Raw genomic sequence first — 20622 nt, 5'->3', positions numbered from 1 at the left:
AACACTGAAACACAATTATTGAATTGTTAGCTTGCAATAAAAATACACAACAGCAAATAATAGTTAAATGGGAAATCTAGGCTTTCTTATTCACCTGTACCTGTATGTTGTTTTTTGCACGTCTTTACACACATTGAAATACTGACCTAATGCGACAAAAAGTCATGGCTGCAAGTACCAATTCCAACAGTAATTACTAAGAAACCTCCCGGCATGTGATTTCAGTAGTAGTCACAGTAGTTTGTAAAGGCCCCCTGCTAGGGCCTGTCATGATAATTACTATATTTTTGTGTCTCAATATTTATCTTGTTCCTTTATCGTGTTCTTTTTTTTCCGTCTTGGTCGATAAGGTAACTTCTAGATCCTAACTATCCTACTAATGTGTATATCCTACTAATGTGTTTGATTCTGCATGTTATTTATTGCAGTTCATGTTTTTGTTTTAATATTTTTCTGTAGCAATATATCACACTTTGAAATTGGTCATCGTGACAGTCCCAAGTCTACCATTTATGAACGATACGAACCTCCCAAAACATATCAAAATGGTTTCCCTTTGACTACTTGGTGTGCACTCAGACTGTCGTGATATTTAGTATATAAATATAAAGTGCACTTCACAATTTGTTCTGGTGCCCGTAGTGCGGCGGCCACAGTGTTCCGTGTGTGCTGGCTCTTTGTTGTGTGCCTCCTCAGTCAGAGATGTGTGAAAAGTAGGTTACAGGTCGAACCCCTTTGTGCCCCTGGTCCAAATGAAAAGTGACAGACATTCTGCTCACCCGCGCACACACACACACTCTGCACCCACTAATTGCGCCGTGCCTTTATTAGTGCGGCACAGTCTCAGTAGCGGTAATTGCAGAACATCCCTGGACAAATAACGTGGCAGTTAGGTGGACCGTGGCAGGCCAGTGCTGGGCCGGCATGGGTCACGGGGTCACAGAGCGTCCACTCCCAACGCAACTTACAGCAATAATCAAATATTATTGTCTTTAAACGCATCTTATATTATTATTTTAAGTGTCCGTCAAATTAATTCTAAAATTGCAGAAATATCACCATATGCCTTTATTTGAAAGTTTACAACATAGCTTTAGTTTAGTTTTTTTATTTTAACAATGTTCACTATATTATCTCCATTTTGATTTAGTAGCTATAATTACAAGTGGGAAATATGTTTTACGTGCTATCAAGATACAATGTGATGCCTGGTTGAAATCGCAAGCTTCAAGTTTGTTGTCATATACACAGTGATTTTTTTTTGGTGTGTTGGAAAGAATACACCGATGGTTTGGCAGTTACCCTACCTAAAGACATGCCATGTTTGCTATGCCATGTTTATGGATATCTAAAGCACATAAAGCACGTGTGACTAGTCGACTTTAAAAGGCTTACGGTTACATTCACGCTCCCCTGAATTGAGTCAATTACCATTCCAATATTGACTTGTTTTGGTACAAAAAGACCTTTTATAACGAGACAGCGGCATTATTTAATGAGAAAAGAATACAATATTTCAAGTATTCACTTTTTGTGGTAAAAATATATATCAAGAAGCCTTCAGTCACCATTTCAACCTTCATCCGGTTAAAACATAATTTTAAAAGTCTCTTGTACAATAGAACTAATCATTTGACAAGTCGGCTAATAAAACAATAATCTCAGAGTAATATACACTGGGAAAAAAATCTAAATATAACTTGTTAAATTGTTTTCAAATGTGTTGGAAAGAGGAAAACACAAAGCAAATTATAATTTGGTTGTTGCCCTAGATTTGCATGCCATGTTTGCTATGTTTATGACAAGAGACACATAAAACGTGTATGCATTTGTATATTGTAGCGCTAGACATTTTGCAGCACGAAAGATGGGAGCGATGGAAAGAGGGAGAAGTTACTATGGCGATTGCATATGTGCCACAGCTCTACCACTGAGCCGCAAAAGAAGGGTATCATGTTTTACACAAATTCTACTCTTAGGACCAGATTTACCAAGCGTTTGCACAGGTGCTAATCTGGAACCAGAAGCATGTGCAGTGGAGACCTACAATGGAGGCAAAGAAAATGCAAATGATAACATTTTGCAGGCACTTTCTGATTTATCAAGACTACAAGGAGCAAATCTGCATACACATTTAGCACACGCTATTGCAGTTTGGACTACAATGTAGAGTTTAAATGATTGTGTGTGGCTCATTTACAAATATAAACTAATGTGTTGTTTTGACCGAGGTGAGAGGTCATCAAAACACGCTTTGCCTGGGACACTTTGGCCTGGATTCTGGAGCAGTTGAGCTGCCCCTCAAACTGGGTTCAAGAGTTTGTCCCGCGTCCTATTAAAGTCTGTGAGGTCTGCGCTAGAGCTGGGTGATTCATTTATAATACGGTCATACTGGCCCCTAATTATACCACGACAGACGGGATTATCGTTCAGACCTCCTCTCTGAAAATAGCGCATACAGGGCGTGTAAAATAGAGAAAATAATGTTGTTTGTTTTTAAATGCAAAATGTGTAATTGATTTACCATCAAGCCTCGCATCTCTGTCTGCTCGCTCGCCCCGTTGGCTCCTGCCCTTTTATATTACAGGACGCAGTAAACGTGTGATATATAGTGACAGTATAAAGCCACGTGCTCCTGGCGTGATGATGAGTTCAGGTGCGCTGCGTAACCTTTATTTCACCGACACAATAGCAGTTGAATATCTGCCAAATGGCTGAAAATATACATTAAATGGAGTAAACTATTGGTTGTAGTGTTGAATATGAACGTTGCAGTTTCCAGAGGGGATTTTAAGAGGGACGATATTGAAGTCTGTGCACATCATCCGAGCTCTGGATGAACACGGCCTGTCTACGTTCACTATCAGTGTTTGAAGAAGACAGAAACTCTCTTTCCCTATAGCTTAACATTTAACTCTCATTAAAAAAACATTGTGCTGTATAAACTAAATATGTTTTTTTCTAAATAATGTTGATCAAACTATGAGACTAGTGAACATCTTCACTGCCATTAATCTTATATATTTGTCTGTTTTCCAAAAGGAGCAACAGCAGAGGCACACACATTTGCACTATACGCTGTAAACTCTTTTACATATCAGATTTACACCACAAATGCGCAGTTTTTGATGGTAATAAGATGCAACTCGGCCACAAAATGGCACCTGCAAAGTTTATTTATGTAGTACTCGCAATCTAGGGCCTCATCATTTGAGTGCAGCTATACATTGTTGCTCGTAGTGACTCAAAAATCTTGTAGTTGTTTTATTGTGTGGACAATCCCTCCATCGCTTTGATCCAAGTCAATTAATTTATTGTCTGGTCAAAAATTACGGAGGTTGCTTCCGTAGTGTAGTTCTCACATTTGGTTCAGTAAACTTTCAACTTTCTCTCTGGTTGTAGATCATTTGCAAAGATTGAGGAATGTCAAACCTTGTACATCCAAGATGGTTACCCCCAATATATTCTAAAACTGTATGATAACTCTACATCTGATGCTTTTGTGTTTCTAATATCTGTGTTTGTTGTTCCTCTGCAGGTGGTTGGACCCGTCGAGTGTGCGAGACAAAGGAGGAGCTGATATTGTGATAACCCTCCTGCTTCCTCCAGTCCCTTCTTGAGTGGAGCTGCCTGCTGCTCTCACTGCCCGACCCCTGATCCTGTGCTGCTGCTGTGGACCGGACCAACCACCGGAGCCCCCCTCTGCCCCTGGTCCTGTCACCTGCTCTGGTCCCCGTCCTGCTCTGCTCCAGGATGGCCGGCCTGTCCCTGCTCCTGGCTTTGCTCCTGTTGGCCCTCAGAGCCAAAGGTAAGCAAAGCAGCACGTTTTTATTTTAGTGTTTAATCCAAAAGCATCATGGTCCAAACATGAGCTCTCCAAAATGTTCTGCATTAGTCTGGTGATGATTCATAGTCATAAACGGCACAGAAGATCTTTACCTAGAACAGAGCGTTTTCTGAGGCTGAGGATTCACCAAATAAGTGTGAATGAAGCTAAATACAACCCCAGGAACTATGTAAGAACGTGTGTCCTTTTTATGGCAATATCATATCAAATTGGAGGGGGGCAGCTGTATCAAAAAATAATATTCCAGTTGTTGTTTTGAACATATGCAAAACAATATTGAGCATATTATCTGTGAAAAGCAGGTTTATTCAAGAAAAGGGCCAGATTTTTCATGGTCTCTGTGCTTGAGCTTTTTATTTTTTCCAAGGAGTATTGCAATAACTTTTATAGTTATTATTTTATTTTATTATCAGGGCTGCCCAATTTGCCTGAAATTGCTACCAGTATTCTGATTGACTTTTTCCTGTTAACTTATTGCTTTATTGTAATTTGATATCTGTTAAAAAGGTGAAGGACAGATTCAATATAAAAGACAAAGACAATATTAACTGTAATAACGTCAGTCCAAGATATCCAGGGGAATAAAAATGGGCTTTGTGAGCTCTGGGATCACATTTCACATTTACCACTAGCACACATGGAGTTGGGAGCCGTTAGAACTGCCCCAGCAACAGTTCTATACAGGAGGCCTACATCACAGAAGCAGGAAGAGTGTGCAGCGCCAGTCTAACTCATTTGACTTGAACAGACATGGAGGAGCGAAAGAGCGCGCCAACACGTCCATGGAATACGGGCCAAAAGGAAGTGTGATAAATGCACACGCAAGCCTCTGTTCACATCATCGCACTAACAGTAAAAATGGCGCCGCCCATGGCTGCCATGGTGATTGACTTCCTGACGGATCGGAGGCAGTGCGTGCGGCTGGGGAAGAATGTCTCAGACACGCGGTCTGTCGCCACAGGAGCTCCACAGGGCTGTGTTCTTTCTCCCCTGCTCTTCTCCCTGTACACAAACCCTCATCGACACCACCCTCACCGGGCTCATCTCGGGCGGAGATGAGTCTGTCTTCAGGAGGGAGGTGGACCTGGTGCAGCGGTAACAACCTGGTGTTCAACGCCCAGAAGCCAGAAGACGGTGGAGATGATCGTGAACTTCAGGAAAGTCACAGCCCCCCAGCCCCCCCTCACCATCTCAGACTCCCCCATCACCACTGTGGACTCCCTCCGCTTTCTCGGCACCACCATCACCCGGGACCTCAAGTGGGGGCCTCCCATCAGCTCCCTTATCAAGAAGGCCCAGCAGAGGTAGCTGAGGAAAGCCAATCTGTCAGCGGAGATGATGGTGCAGTTATACACGGCCATCATTGAGTCCATCCTCACCTCCATCACCGTGTGGTACGCTGGAGCCACAGCCAGGGACAAACAGAGACTACAGCGCATTGTGCGCTCTGCTGAGAATGTGATCGCCCCTAAACTTCCATCTCTGCAGGACCTGTACGTTTCAAGGACCCTGAGGTCGGTTCACCCTTCTCACCCTGGACACGGACTATTTGAACCACTCCCCTCAGGCAGGAGGCTACGGATGACCAGAACCTCCCGTCACAAGTACAGTTTCTTTCCCTCTGTTGGACTCATGAACATGAACACTGCCTAAGCACCTTGCACTCACTGCACTGCTTCTGTTTCTATTTGCACTCCTATTTGCACTACATAACCTTATATTTATTATGTACATATCATGCCGTTTTTTGTATAAAGTGTTCGTATTTTGTATAGAGTGTTTGTCGTCTGTGTTGCACCGAACCACCAGGACAAGTTCCTATGTCTGTGAATTTTATGTTTATTGACAAATGGCAATAAACATTTTTCTGATTCTGATTCTCTGATTCTGTTTGTCAGATACTCAAATCTCCAAAACGGAGACATTAGGAGTGCAGAGGGTCAGAGGGAGCGATGCTCAGAGGGAGCTGGGGTCAGATAGTGTCAGAGGGAGCGGGTGTCAGAGGGAGCGGGTGTCAGAGGGAGCGGGTGTCAGAGGGAGCGGGTGTCAGCGGAGGGTCAGAGGGAGCGGAGGGTCAGAGGGAGCGGGGAGTCAGAGGGAGCGAGGGTCAGAGGGAGCGAGGGTCAGAGGGTGTCAGAGGGAGCGAGGGTCAGAGGGTGTCAGAGGGAGCGAGGGTCAGAGGGAGCGAGGGTCAGAGGGAGCGAGGGTCAGAGGGTGTCAGAGGGAGCGAGGGTCAGAGGGAGCGAGGGTCAGAGGGAGCGAGGGTCAGAGGGAGCGAGGGTCAGAGGGAGCGAGGGTCAGAGGGTGTCAGAGGGAGCGAGGGTCAGAGGGTGTCAGAGGGAGCGAGGGTCAGAGGGAGCGAGGGTCAGAGGGTGTCAGAGGGAGCGAGGGTCAGAGGGAGCGAGGGTCAGAGGGAGCGAGGGTCAGAGGGTGTCAGAGGGAGCGAGGGTCAGAGGGTGTCAGAGGGAGCGAGGGTCAGAGGGTGTCAGAGGGAGCGAGGGTCAGAGGGTGTCAGAGGGAGCGAGGGTCAGAGGGAGCGAGGGTCAGAGGGTGTCAGAGGGAGCGAGGGTCAGAGGGAGCGAGGGTCAGAGGGAGCGAGGGTCAGAGGGAGCGAGGATCAGAGGGAGCGAGGGTCAGAGGGTGTCAGAGGGAGCGAGGGTCAGAGGGAGCGAGGGTCAGAGGGAGCGAGGGTCAGAGGGAGCGAGGGTCAGAGGGTGTCAGAGGGAGCGAGGGTCAGAGGGTGTCAGAGGGAGCGAGGGTCAGAGGGTGTCAGAGGGAGCGAGGGTCAGAGGGTGTCAGAGGGAGCGAGGGTCAGAAGGTGTCAGAGGGAGCGAGGGTCAGAGGGTGTCAGAGGGAGCGAGGGTCAGAGGGTGTCAGAGGGAGCGAGGGTCAGAGGGTGTCAGAGGGAGCGAGGGTCAGAAGGTGTCAGAGGGAGCGAGGTCAGAGGGTGTCAGAGGGAGCGAGGGTCAGAGGGTGTCAGAGGGAGCGAGGGTCAGAGGGTGTGAGGGTCAGAGGGAGTGAAGGAGATCTCGGGCTGATGTCGTTCACTGTGGCTTCTACGAAAGCCTGAATCTTTTGCGGTGGCAGCGTTCTAAAGGCTGATCGTTTCACCACATTAACTTGTAATATTCATTGATCTTCTACCGCTTGTTCCCGTTCGGGTCGCGGTTGACCTGAGCCTATTCCAGTAATGTCATGTTATCGCAAATGAATGAATCCTTCAGGCCTCCTCTGGACCGGACATGTGCACAACGCACATGAGTAGCACAAAGATTCCAAACACTAGATCTGTTTCAATAATGATAATATAACTTCTATATTAGATTTTTGTGAAAAATCTAATACAAAAAGCTTTACCAACATCGGTCTGGAAAACTGCCAATCCTGAACTGAACCAGAATGAAACTAGGACTACAATAGTACCAACTGGGTCTAAACCAGGTCTAAACCTGGACCAAACCAGGACTAGACCTATACACAAATATATATTTTGGAATATGTGCTGAGATTATTCGGAGGGCCTGAAAGTTGGATAGACCTGGTATGAAGTAATGTTTCTGCACTTTTGTGGTTAATGTTTGTCCATTGGTGTTGTGTGCAACACCAGGGCTGTCATGGGCACTTTTTTTATATTTTCAAGATAAGCATTTTTTGTCAAGATTTCTTAGATCTTTATATTGTATATATATTTCCTCCCTTTTTTTGGATAAGGGTACTTATCCAGGAACTTGTGTTCCTCCTGGACACAGTTAAAGAGTTACTCATTAAGCCTCTGTATTGGTGAGATAACGCTGCATTAGCATGAAACAGCTTTTGACTCCCGGGCCCACACTCAGATCACTATCTGCGACTGGCCTTTGTAACCGCTCCCACTGAGGGCTAATGACACCACTGTAGCTTTACTGAAGGAACAGTCAGAAACGTGCCCTTGTGCTACCCTCAAAGGCAGTGTACTATTTACATAAAAGACATAAATCAAACAAACAAACATAAAACGCAAAAAGCACTTTTTCCTGTTGTGGAGGAAGGGGGAGGCGTCCTACGACAGACGCCCGTGGGTCATCCAGACTCCGAGATGGCACGAGGGCTGTGAAGCATGAATCCACATAGACACATACAACAAACCCAACACTTTCCCTGTTGTAGATGGATGTTAAGAGCATTCTTTGCTTTAACCGTGATGCTGTGAAGGAGACAGATTAGAGACCAGTCCAACTTCTAAATGAGTGGCTGCTGCGGACTGTGTGAAGTCATTACATTATTAATCTGTGATTACTGTATATAATTGATTGTAGGCGTTTGCAGTATTTGCTAACTACTTCCTTTTTGGCTTTTATCATTTTAATCTTGCAAGCCAACAGCGGTTTGTTTTAGTCTTGTTACATTTCGTGAGTATTCAGTTTTAGTCTTGGATTTAGCTCCTTCATCGCCCCTCGCTGGTATGTTTAATTGGAGTTTTTTGCACTGAACACACTTGCCTTGCCCAGCTCTTCTAAGACTGCCTTACACCCTTATTGTCCTCTATTGTTTGGCACGGGTCACACTCTGTACATGGACGGAGCAGTAGTGTGTGTAGCGCCTCTCTGAACATGAGAAAGGTCAACCCGTGCTCTCCAATCACTGCTCCCACAGCTGATAAGGCCGGGCGGAGTTCCTCTGTGATACACTCTGCGCCGCCCCTATCTCCTGCACACAGAGGAGGAAAGGGAGCGCACTCTCTTCCTCCTCTGCCCTGCTCAAGGACATGGACACCAGTGGACACCAGTGGACACCAGCTGACGCTCTCACCACAACAGACTGGTCAAACTGCTGCCTCTATTAGAATGAGTTACAGTATATTTCTCTTTTAAGGTTGTCAAAAGTATGAACAATCAGATGCTAATCCAGACCAAACTGATATTATGCTCCCATAATCTCATAAATGGGACCCTTCTTGAACAGTTTTAGAAAAATGTTGAGCTTTATCAGAAATAGTAAAGGACCACATGGTAAAATCAAGGAAATTATACCATTTTAATCATAATAAAAAATATACAAGTATCGGCCGCGTTACTTTGTTTAGAAATCAAGTTTGAAATGTGAGTATTGTGACGACACTTCTCATGAAACATTAATGACAAGTAATGAGCTCATTCATTTCTAAATCTGATCCATGATGTTAAAACGGTCAATGCACGTGTCCTAAAAGGTCAATACTTCTTCATGTCTGGAGCGCCCGGTCCATAAGTCCTGAAAGAGCAGAGCAAACAAGGGAGAGGACTAAACACAAATGTGTAGAGTGCGAGGGCAGCAAGAGGAGGAGCGTTCTCTGAAATGGATCCGGTCTATGGATTTTCAAGACGTGAAATGAGTTTGGATCAAAGTCATTTGCACAAAAATAGAAAGACCTAACTATTTTCAGTTCTATAAATCAATGTTTGTTTCATTAAACGGGCCCAGCTGGCCTTAGTCTCACAGAAGGCCCGACATCTGATACATTTATTTAGACCGTTAAAATATAAACGGTAAATCATGTCCTAACATATGGTCACTGTTCACGTCCTAAAAGGTCAATACTTAATCATGTCTGAGTTGCAGTACATCCACAAAATGGAATTTTTAAATCTTAACTCAAAAAACTATTTTGCAAAAATAGAAATACTAACAAATTGTATGTTGATTAACCATACAATATTATTTTAAGAACAAGCGTTGCAAAAAAAAAAAAAATTCTTTAAATTACCAATACTATGTTTTAGGTCGTTTTTGGAGTTTACACATGTCTGGTGTGTCTTGGTTCCAAACCCAGAATAAATCTCAATTAAATTTGTAATTTGTATTTTGATTCTTGATTGAGTAATCTAGTCATCCTACCTCCTCCCATCCTACCTACCTCCTCCTACCTCCTCTTACCTCCTCCCACCCTACCTACCTCCTCCTTCCTCCCACCTTACCTACCTCCTCTTACCTCCTCCCACCCTACCTCCTCCCACCCTACCTACCCTCCATCTTTAGATTCCGACTCCAACTAGCACATGTAGGTTTCAATAAACTATCATTGACATATCATTTATGTAGTTTGGAACAGGAAGTCAATGGACAGGCTTTTTCTATTAAGCCATTTAAATCGGTATCCGTTTACAAGGAACACAATGTAAATTAATGCTCTACATGTGTTATAGCCTAGTACTAAATACTCTATAATATATCTTTAAACTGTTTCAACAAAGGTTTCTCTTTTATTGAGAGCGCTCACATGCTGCACTTCCAGCCTCTGGCTCCGGGTTCCATTCAATCCCTGTACTCCAGCGCAGGAAGCTGTTGAACTGATTGTTGCCGCTCTCACTTCCTCTTTGCACATGAATCATTTCCTGTATGTCACCCAATGAGCTGCCGGCAGTGCTAAACGCTCCAAACATCTATTGTTCTCCGGAAATATCCCTCTCTCCCTCTCGAGACATAATCGCCCTTTGAAGCCCTGGCCACTTGCATATTGTCATCGCCCAAATCACTAATTTATCATTTTAATCATGTCCATAATTCTCAAACATTAGCAGTTTTGAGATTAAAGTCTCATGGAAGTATTACGTAAAAAAGGCTAAGATTTAGATGCCTTGACTTTTTAATGAGCTTGAGACAGTTAATTACCGCACAGTGAGCTTTGGGCTGTACACAGTTGCCACAGTAATGCAGCCGCACCAAGGTAAACAGTGAGGGAAGTATAAGTCTGAGGAGCGTGTCGTCTGGGGCGCCCGGTCCATAAGTCCTGACTCATAAAAGAGCAGAGCAAACAAGGGTGAGGACTAAACACAAATATGTACAGTGCGAGGGCAGCGAGAGGAAGAGCATTCTCTGAAATGGATCCGGTCCGTGGATTTTCAAGACGTGACATGAGTTTGGATCAAAGTGTTGTCATTTGCACACAAAAAAGAAAACTAGAAACTATTTTCAGTTCTATAAATCAATGTTTGTTTCACTAAACAGGCCCAGCTGGCTGTTGTCTCACAGAAGGCTAGATATCTGATACATTTATTTAGACCATTAAAATATAAACGGTAAATCATGTGCGATGGGCACTCGGCAGTGGGCAGTGCGCAGTGGGGACTGCGCAGTGGGCAGTGCGCAGTGGGCAGTGGGCTACTAGTAGGTAGTGGGCAGTGTGTGGAAATAAACAGTACTGTGTCTTTAAGAGCACATGGACAGACTGATTACCCAGAGTGCCGTGTGTGCCAGACCTCAGTCTCCACTCTGACGGCACGGCACAATTAAACACACATGTGCACTCCAGCACACACAGACACACACAGACACAGACGCACACACAGACACACGCACACACAGACACACACACACAAACACACACACAGAGAGAGAAGGCAGCCATTTCAGCCTGTACACACCCTGCACTGTCACTGCTGCTCAGCCAATCAGCTGAAACGTCTTTACATCTTCTATGACTTATTCATTGCATATTTTTGGTTTGATTTTGAGGTCTTTGGTCTTCTCTGGAAAAGTGTGACCAAAAATATCTACTCGACATTTTAGTGTTTACAATCCCAATTTTACAAGTATTCACAAAACTGACCCCATAACAACAATAGAATCCTTCCTCAAGCGAGTGACAAGCTTTATTAAATCAAACTTTCTGAATAATAAGGTAAAATTGACTGTGATGTAAAGTTTGTAAATGGTATATATTTACGCATTTTGGAGTCTAAAGTACTTTAATTGGTTTCTAAGTTGATCACGATTATGGTTTTATAGCTAATGTTGTGACCTGAATAATCACAATTGTCGACCTACCAAATAAGCTTGTCCATATTTTAGGCTTTAGGTTAACAATTATTATGTCATCCACAATTATTAGAGGAGACCTATTATGATAAATCAACTTGATTCAGCTTTTAACCTTGTTACAACAGTGTGTCCTCACAGATGTATTTGGATTGGCTCCTGCATGTTTGAGTTAATCCTGTGTTACCAGTGCTCAGAAGAATCCTGTTTCCCTTTAAATGATATACTATAATAAATATTTGCTTGTAGAAAGGCATTGAATTGGCTCAGATCAGCCGAGCACCGGCCGAGCACCGGCCGAGCACCGGCCGAGCACCGGCCGAGCACCGGCCGAGCACCGGCCGAGCACCGGCCGAGCACCGGCCGAGCACCGGCCGAGCACCGCACCAGCACCGGCGGCCGAGCACCGGCCGAGCACCGCACCAGCACCGCACCAGCACCGGCCGAGCACCAGCACCGGCCGAGCACCGCACCAGCACCGGCCGAGCACCAGCACCGGCCGAGCACCAGCACCGGCCGAGCACCGCACTGGCTGAGCACCAGCACCGGCCGAGCACCAGCACCGGCCGAGCACCAGCACCGGCCGAGCACCAGCACCGGCCGAGCACCAGCACCGGCCGAGCACCAGCACCGGCCGAGCACCAGCACCGGCCGAGCACCGCACCAGCACCGCACCAGCACCGGCCGAGCACCAGCACCGGCCGAGCACCAGCACCGGCCGAGCACCGCACTGGCTGAGCACCGGCCGAGCACTGGCCGAGCACCAGCCAGAGCTCGCTCCAGTCTCTGAGGAGGACTTCTGTGGTTTGGACCGGCAGACAGGAGGGGGAAGGGTGGGAGGGGGTGCAGACAGGCTGTTACCGTAGCAACCAGCCAGCCCAAAATGTAGGTGTGCAGGTAGTTCAAGTCCTGACACGACGGCGCGCAGATGCCTACACCTCAAAGTGTTTGTACCGTGAGCTCAGCCAAGAGGGCAACGCAGTTCAAAGAGTGAATTTGAGAGGCTCATTCTTCTGCTAAAATGGACTCATGTGAAGCTTTTACACCATGCAGTAATGACTGGAGTTATAGTTGTGTTTCATTTGTACAAGTTGAGTTTATTAAGCATATAAACCCGAATAGGGTTGTCAAAAGTATCAAAAATGGGATACGAATCTATGCTAAAACCAGTCTCATTTGAAAGTATTGATGGCATAAACAGGGCAAAATGTGACAGTTTTAGAATTATCTTTGACCTTTTATCAGACAAAGTACAAGACCACATGATGACATAAGTATTATTTTGTTTGGAAATGAACTAAACGTGAAATAATGGTCTACTTATGTTATGAATGTGCCAGAAAAACAAAGGTGTCCAAAGGTTTATATTCGCTCTATGTAATGTTTATACATGTGCTGTTAATGTGACATTTGAGGAAGTCTATCAGCAAATAGTGGTATATTAAAATGAGAATAGCTGCAGAGCGTGTAACGTGCAGTGAGAGGTCTGAGGCAGTATAAATAGCCCGCGGCCCTTATAAGGAGCTCCACACTGTTGTCCCACTGATAGAAGAAGAATGCTTCACCTCCGCTCGCTGCATTGTTTTACACACACACAGCTAAGTTAGTCTGGAAGGAGTATTTACAATAAGCACTAAGCCAAAATATTGGATCCAAGCAAGGAAACAAAACGTCAGTATGTCTAGTAGGGATGCAACTCAAATTATTTTACTGTCTTACTATTTTTTCAATTAGTTGATAAGTCAAACAAGTATTTTGATTGTAAATTGAGAGTTTACTGAATGTCTAGAGGCAAATCATTATGAATAAAGTGTATTCTTGATAAAAATCTGAAATAGTTTAGTATTTTTTGGACATTTTGATTTAATAATGCTACGGTCTTTGCTGTAAAAGAGCTTTTCATATGTGTCAATGATAGAGATAATGATGATCAAAGTATGATTACAATTATTTTTTATAGCTGACTTGTCATGATTTGTCGATTAAGCTGGTCTAGATATCACATTCTGTCACAAAGTGCTGCAATGATCTTCTTTGATGGAATTATAAAATGTACTAATTTACAACAATAAAGGTCTGGTGCGCCGCTTTAATCTTCCAATAATACAAACCATAAAATAACTAATGACTTTCCTTTGAAGCCTCAGATTGATCTGAAGTGTTCCAAGCAGACGAGCATCTGCAGAAGCTCAGTTTGAGATGACACTGACAGATAACTGTGTTTGTCACTGTAATAACAATGGACTTGTGCATTCTGTTTGTGTGTGTAGCTGCTGGTCAGAACCCAGACCACGTCCTGCAGGGCACCGGCGTGAAGCCTGAGCCCCGTCGCCCCGGAGACGGCTCCACTATTGCCCCTGAAGACGCTGCCCGCTTCCTCACCTGCTACTGCTCCGGACACTGCCCTGACGACGCCTCCAACAGCACCTGCATGTGAGCAGCTAACGCACACACACATGCGTGCACAGACACGCACGCACAGACACATGCACAGACACACATGCACAGACACACGCACAGACACACACGCACAGACACATGCACAGACACACACGCACAGACACACACGCACAGACACACACGCACGCACAGACAGGCACGCACAGACACGCATGCACAGACACGCATGCACAGACACGCATGCACAGACACGCATGCACAGACACATGCACAGACACGCACGCACAGACACACACGCACAGACACATGCACAGACACACACGCACGCACAGACACGCACGCACAGACACACACGCACAGACACATGCACAGACACGCATGCACAGACACGCACGCACAGACACATGCACAGACACGCATGCACAAACACACGCACCCACAGACACGCACGCACAGACACGCACGCACGCACAGACACACACGCACAGACACACACGCACATACACATGCACAGACACACACACACGCACAGACACACACGCACAGACACATGCACAGACACACACGCACGCACAGACACACACGCACAGACACACACGCAGACACATGCACAGACACACACACACGCACAGACACACACGCACAGACACATGCACAGACACACACGCACGCACAGACAGGCACGCACAGACACACACGCACAGACACACACGCACAGACACACACGCACAGACACACACGCACAGACACACACGCACAGACACACACGCACAGACACACACGCACAGACACACACGCACAGACACACACGCACACACGCACGCACAGACAGGCACGCACAGACAGGCACGCACAGACACGCACGCACAGACACACACGCACAGACACACACGCACAGACACACACGCACAGACACACACGCACAGACACACACGCACAGACACACACGCACAGACACACACGCACAGACACACACGCACAGACACACACGCACACACGCACGCACAGACAGGCACGCACAGACAGGCACGCACAGACACGCACGCACAGACACACACGCACAGACACACACGCACAGACACACACGCACAGACACACACGCACAGACACACACGCACAGGCGCACGCACAGACACACACGCACAGACACACACGCACAGACACACACGCACAGACACACACGCACAGACACACACGCACACACGCACGCACAGACACGCACGCACAGACACGCACGCACAGACAGGCACGCACAGACAGGCACGCACAGACAGGCACGCACAGACAGGCACGCACAGACAGGCACGCACAGACAGGCACGCACAGACAGGCACGCACAGACAGGCACGCACAGACAGGCACGCACAGACAGGCACGCACAGACAGGCACGCACAGACAGGCACGCACAGACACGCACAGACGCACGCACAGACGCACGCACGCACAGACGCACGCACGCACAGACGCACGCACAGACGCACGCACGCACAGACGCGCACGCACAGACGCACACGCACAGACACATGCACAGACACATGCACAGACACATGCACAGACACACACGCGCACAGACGCGCACAGACACGCACGCACAGACACATGCACAGACACACGCACGCACAGACACACGCACGCACAGACACACGCACGCACAGACACACGCACGCACAGACACACGCACGCACAGACACAGGCACGCACAGACACAGGCACGCACAGACAGGCACGCACAGACACACACACACTCACAGACACACACGCACAGACACACACGCACAGACACACACGCACAGACACACATGCACGCACGCACGCACAGACGCACGCACGCACAGACGCACGCACGCACACGCACGCACGCACAGACACGCACGCACAGACACGCACGCACTCACAGACACGCGCGCGCACAGACACGCGCGCGCACAGACATGCGCGCGCACAGACACACACATGCGTGCGTGCACACACACACGTGGAGCTGTGGAGCAGATAGTTGTGTTATAGAGCGGTCTTCTTTCCTTCTCTGCCCTTTACCAGTCCAACACTCACTCTATGTTCACACATGTTACTGAGCCTCTGCAGTCGCTCACTGACTGGATTGACTAATACTACTTGGTTGGAAAACATTACAGAGGAGCAAAACAATGATCAGGCATGACAGGTATGACTAAATCAAGACACGTTTTTCATCCACAAGGGAAATGACACGGTCACAGTTGGTCAGAAACATTTAATAATAACCTGGGGTACTGCGAGTTTCAGCTTCCGGGTATCTATAATATTTTCAGGACTTATCCCCATTCAAAAGATTAAATATTTAGTTTTGAATTGTTATTGCTATGGCAACTGTCCTAATTTTCTCATTCAAAAAATGCCGCATTTGTCTTTTGAGTTTGTACAGGAGGAAATGTCATGACTCGTCATTGACACTCGAACAGTTTTGCCACTCGCTGCTTAACTTGTGAATGTTGTTTTATGTGCAGGACGAACGGAGCGTGTTTTGTCATCATCGAAGAGGAAGAGCACGGAGACGCCCTCATCACCTCCGGGTGCATGAAGTACGAAGGCTCCCATTTCCAGTGCAAGGTACACGCAGTACACACCCAGCTCTACATTACAGTTGCCAGTGCCAGATTTCTCACATATTCATTTGTATATTCAACAGGATTCCCGCTACGCCAAGCCCAGGAGGACAATCGAATGCTGCAACACGGACTTCTGTAATCGAGACTTGCAGCCCACTTTGCCCCCGCTGCCTCCCTCAGGTAAAGCACGGCGCACAAGTGGAACCAGCACCTGACAACAACCACATTATTAAAACTACTGTGTATGATATTGTTGGCTGTTTGCAGAAGGAAACCCTCACTGGCTGGCCTTCCTCATCTCTATGACTGTCTGCTGCTGCACGCTCATCTGCATCACAGTGGTCTGCTACTACAGGTACATCCAGTCATAATACTGCATCACAGTGGTCTGCTACTACAGGTACATCCAGTCATAATACTGCATCACAGTGGTCTGCTACTACAGGTACATCCAGTCATAATACTGCATCACAGTGGTCTGCTACTACAGGTACATCCAGTCATAATACTGCATCACAGTGGTCTGCTACTACAGGTACATCCAGTCATAATACTGCATCACAGTGGTCTGCTACTACAGGTACATCCAGTCATAATACTGCATCACAGTGGTCTGCTACTACAGGTACATCCAGTCATAATACTGCATCACAGTGGTCTGCTACTACAGGTACATCCAGTCATAATACTGCATCACAGTGGTCTGCTACTACAGGTACATCCAGTCATAATACTGCATCACAGTGGTCTGCTACTACAGGTACATCCAGTCATAATACTGCATCACAGTGGTCTGCTACTACAGGTACATCCAGTCATAATACTGCATCACAGTGGTCTGCTACTACAGGTACATCCAGTCATAATACTGCATCACAGTGGTCTGCTACTACAGGTACATCCAATACAGACTATGTATTTACAGGATGTTATTTGGAGAATATATATTTGTTAGATGTCACTGTTTTAGATTGGAGTTATGCCCTTCGAAACTCATTTTGAAGATCAAAATGTAAACTATAATATTGAATCTACTTTATACCACTAACACAAACCACCAAAGTGTACATTTTAAGTAAATTAATGTACACTTTTTCTCTTGAATGCTCAGATCTTATTGTTCTACAATTAACAAAAAATGTCTTACTCGGCCAAAGAAAATATACACATGACAAAACTGAATCCCCAAAAATAGTGTTGTAGCTCTTATTCATTGAACAATAGTCAATAGAGTGATTATTGTGACACAGGATCAGAAAGTTTGATTTGAAGGTGGATTATGTAGCTTTTTTGGTGTTTAGAATAGTCAACAATCATGACCTGTTCGATTGTCATGACGATGTCTGACTCTTGTGTGTGTGTTGTTGTTGATGATCAGGTACAAGTGGCAGAGTGAGCGTCAGCGCTACCACAAGGACCTGGAGCAGGAAGTGTTCATTCCTGCAGGAGAGTCTCTCAAAGACCTCATCTACCAGTCCCAGAGCTCCGGCAGCGGCTCAGGGCTCCCTCTGCTGGTAAGAGCGCCACACTGCATCACGCAGCTTTGTACTTCTGTATCGATTACTGCAGATAGTATTTTGACAAGAAATATCCAAAAGGCAAATGTAATTTATTTTATTTTCCTTTGTAATAATATGAAATATAACAGAAAGTGAAGGATACGAATTATAGCTTCCCCCAATCAATGTATAGAATGTTATGTGGCGCCATATGAAACCCAGCAACATCAAAAACCTCATCTTAAGCTTTGAGTGTTCTGACTAATTCATTGTAGTCACTCATTGGACACACTGAGGGGTCAACAGTGTTTTTACTTCTATAAAGTGGTGCGTTACTGGTCAGATCGTCACAACACAATCCTTGAGTTTTACAGTAAAACGTGTAATCTTATATCCAAGCCAATATTTTCCAATGTATTCTATTGCACATAAGCAGCCCGTGTTCACTCATGAAGACGCGTGTGTTGTGCTCAGGTGCAGAGGACCATAGCCAAGCAGATCCAGATGGTGCGTCAGATTGGAAAGGGCCGGTATGGAGAGGTGTGGCTGGGCCGCTGGAGGGGAGAGAAGGTGGCCGTCAAAGTCTTCTTCACCAGAGAGGAGACCAGCTGGTTCAGAGAGACCGAGATCTACCAGACTGTGCTCATGAGGCACGAGAACATCCTGGGTAAGGCCCTCAGCAGCTCACAGCGGCTGAGGCTTCACGCAAACTTTGAACAAACACAACTCCAGGACCAGGAAGTGTTTGTTTGACTTCCCTCCTTCTATACATTCAGTATGGCGGCTTTTAGTATAATAAGAAAGTGAAATCTGTTATTCTTGTGTTGCAAACTGCAGTCCATCTTTTAGTAGAAGCAGTGAAGGAAATGAGTGTGGAAAAATATGCAGTTGTGTTCTATGTCTTTAAGATTGTAAGTGAAGCATAGTAACTCCTCTTTAAGTGCATCGGGGGGAAACATTGTGGAGTAAATTTCAAACGGTGAGACCTGACGCTGCCCAAAGCCAGACCAGTAGACTCCAGCGCGATCAATAAACCTGACAGAGTTTGAATCTGTGGAGACCCTCGTGGAGCAGACACTCTCGCAATGGCTCACAGGCAGAAAGGAAGGCTTGTTCTTGGAGCTGTGACATACTTGTGATGGGTAGTATCGATCTGTAATGGCAAGAATCTTATTTTTTTATTCCCATTAAGGCGGACAACATTGGAGAGAAGACTGAAATATGAACTGCTAAACTAATACTTAAATCCCATGCATGTTTCTCAGGTCTAAACCAGTGTTTATTGCGATTGCATTTATATTTGCGATTATGTCTAAAATTCTGTTCTGTCAAATGAAACGATGCATCAAAATGTATTAAAAGAACACATTTAACGGCCAACGCTCAGCAAAGTGCAGAACATCACACAGAGCAATAAATAAGAAGATTTAAATGTAGTACATTTTACATCATTGCTCCGTTTCTGTAGCGTAACTTCTGCATGATATCAGTCAAATGTAATATTTATTATTATTGGCTATTAGGGCTGTAACTAACAACTATTTTATTAGTCTGTTGGTTAAATGGTTATTTCTGTTGTACATTGAGACTTTTTAAAAGTTGAAATGTGGCGACTGAAGGCTTCTAGGTAGAGAATATTTACAACTAAAATGAATTATAGATAATTAAATCAGTCTTTTCTTTTTGTTTACATTTTGATTCAAGAAGCGTGCACTCTTTGTTATTAACAGTCTTTACATAAGTGTTTCAGAGTCTATGTTGTCAAGATAACAATTACCATGATCAAAATATGACAACGGTTATTTTTTATTGCAGACGTCACAATTAATGGTTGCAGCCTTATGGGAAATATACGAGTAAACACATGTATGAGGACTAGAGAAACACCTGCACACAATATACTGCAGGGGGCGTTTAGGGGACACTCCAGACTGGTCCAAACTATAGTTCTCCTTGTTTATTCCAGTTTAGATCCCAAAAGACTCTCGAATTTAAGATCAAAGAAGTTATTCATCAAAACTCATCAATTGACACATTTCCTGTATGATTTTGTCTGAGTCCGTAGTATAAACCGACCCATGTGTCCCTGTGTCCAGGCTTCATCGCGGCGGACATTAAAAGCTCGGGGGCCTACATGCAGCTCTTCCTCATCACAGACTTTCATGAGAACAGCTCCTTGTACGACTACCTGAAGCAGAGCACCCTGGACACCCAAGCCCTGCTGCGGCTGGCCTACTCCGCCGCCTGCGGGCTGTGCCACCTCCACACCGAGATCTACGGCACCCAGGGCAAACCTGCCATCGCCCACCGGGACCTCAAGAGTAAGAACATCCTGGTCAAGAAGAACGGCACCTGCTGCATCGCTGACCTGGGCCTCGCCGTCAAATTCAACAGGTCAGTCTTTTTACTTCAATGTCAGAGCTCAAACATTCTACAAACAAGTGGATTTATTCCTTAATGTCTAATGCGTTTTTATTGTATCTATTGTATCTTATGTCTAATGTTCAGAGGTTG

The 20622-nt window shown here is 45.7% G+C and overlaps 1 protein-coding gene across 2 annotated transcripts in view; it reads left to right on the top strand.

Moving 5' to 3' along the window:
• The window catches only part of bmpr1aa (bone morphogenetic protein receptor, type IAa), a 51342-nt gene that overhangs the window by 28423 nt on the left and 2297 nt on the right, over nucleotides 1-20622 (top strand). Inside the window, exons 3-10 of one of the 2 annotated variants that reach the window (XM_072436599.1) lie at nucleotides 3539-3808; nucleotides 13891-14053; nucleotides 16508-16610; nucleotides 16690-16789; nucleotides 16877-16964; nucleotides 17988-18123; nucleotides 18583-18775; nucleotides 20205-20502. In XM_072436599.1, the coding sequence (XP_072292700.1) occupies nucleotides 3754-3808; nucleotides 13891-14053; nucleotides 16508-16610; nucleotides 16690-16789; nucleotides 16877-16964; nucleotides 17988-18123; nucleotides 18583-18775; nucleotides 20205-20502 (1136 nt within the window). In that variant the 5' untranslated portion in view covers nucleotides 3539-3753. Of the gene's footprint in view, nucleotides 1-3538; nucleotides 3809-13890; nucleotides 14054-16507; nucleotides 16611-16689; nucleotides 16790-16876; nucleotides 16965-17432; nucleotides 17505-17987; nucleotides 18124-18582; nucleotides 18776-20204; nucleotides 20503-20622 lie in introns of those variants that run through there. The other variant, XM_072436600.1, reaches the window with a different exon arrangement.

The sequence above is a fragment of the Eucyclogobius newberryi genome, unplaced genomic scaffold (assembly GCF_026437365.1).
Source record: "Eucyclogobius newberryi isolate DKJ021-1_F unplaced genomic scaffold, fEucNew1.0.hap1 SCAF_8, whole genome shotgun sequence".
Taxonomy (NCBI): domain Eukaryota; kingdom Metazoa; phylum Chordata; class Actinopteri; order Gobiiformes; family Gobiidae; genus Eucyclogobius; species Eucyclogobius newberryi.
The sequence above is the reverse complement of the archived record's forward strand: the minus strand, read 5'-3'. Positions and strand labels throughout refer to the sequence as shown.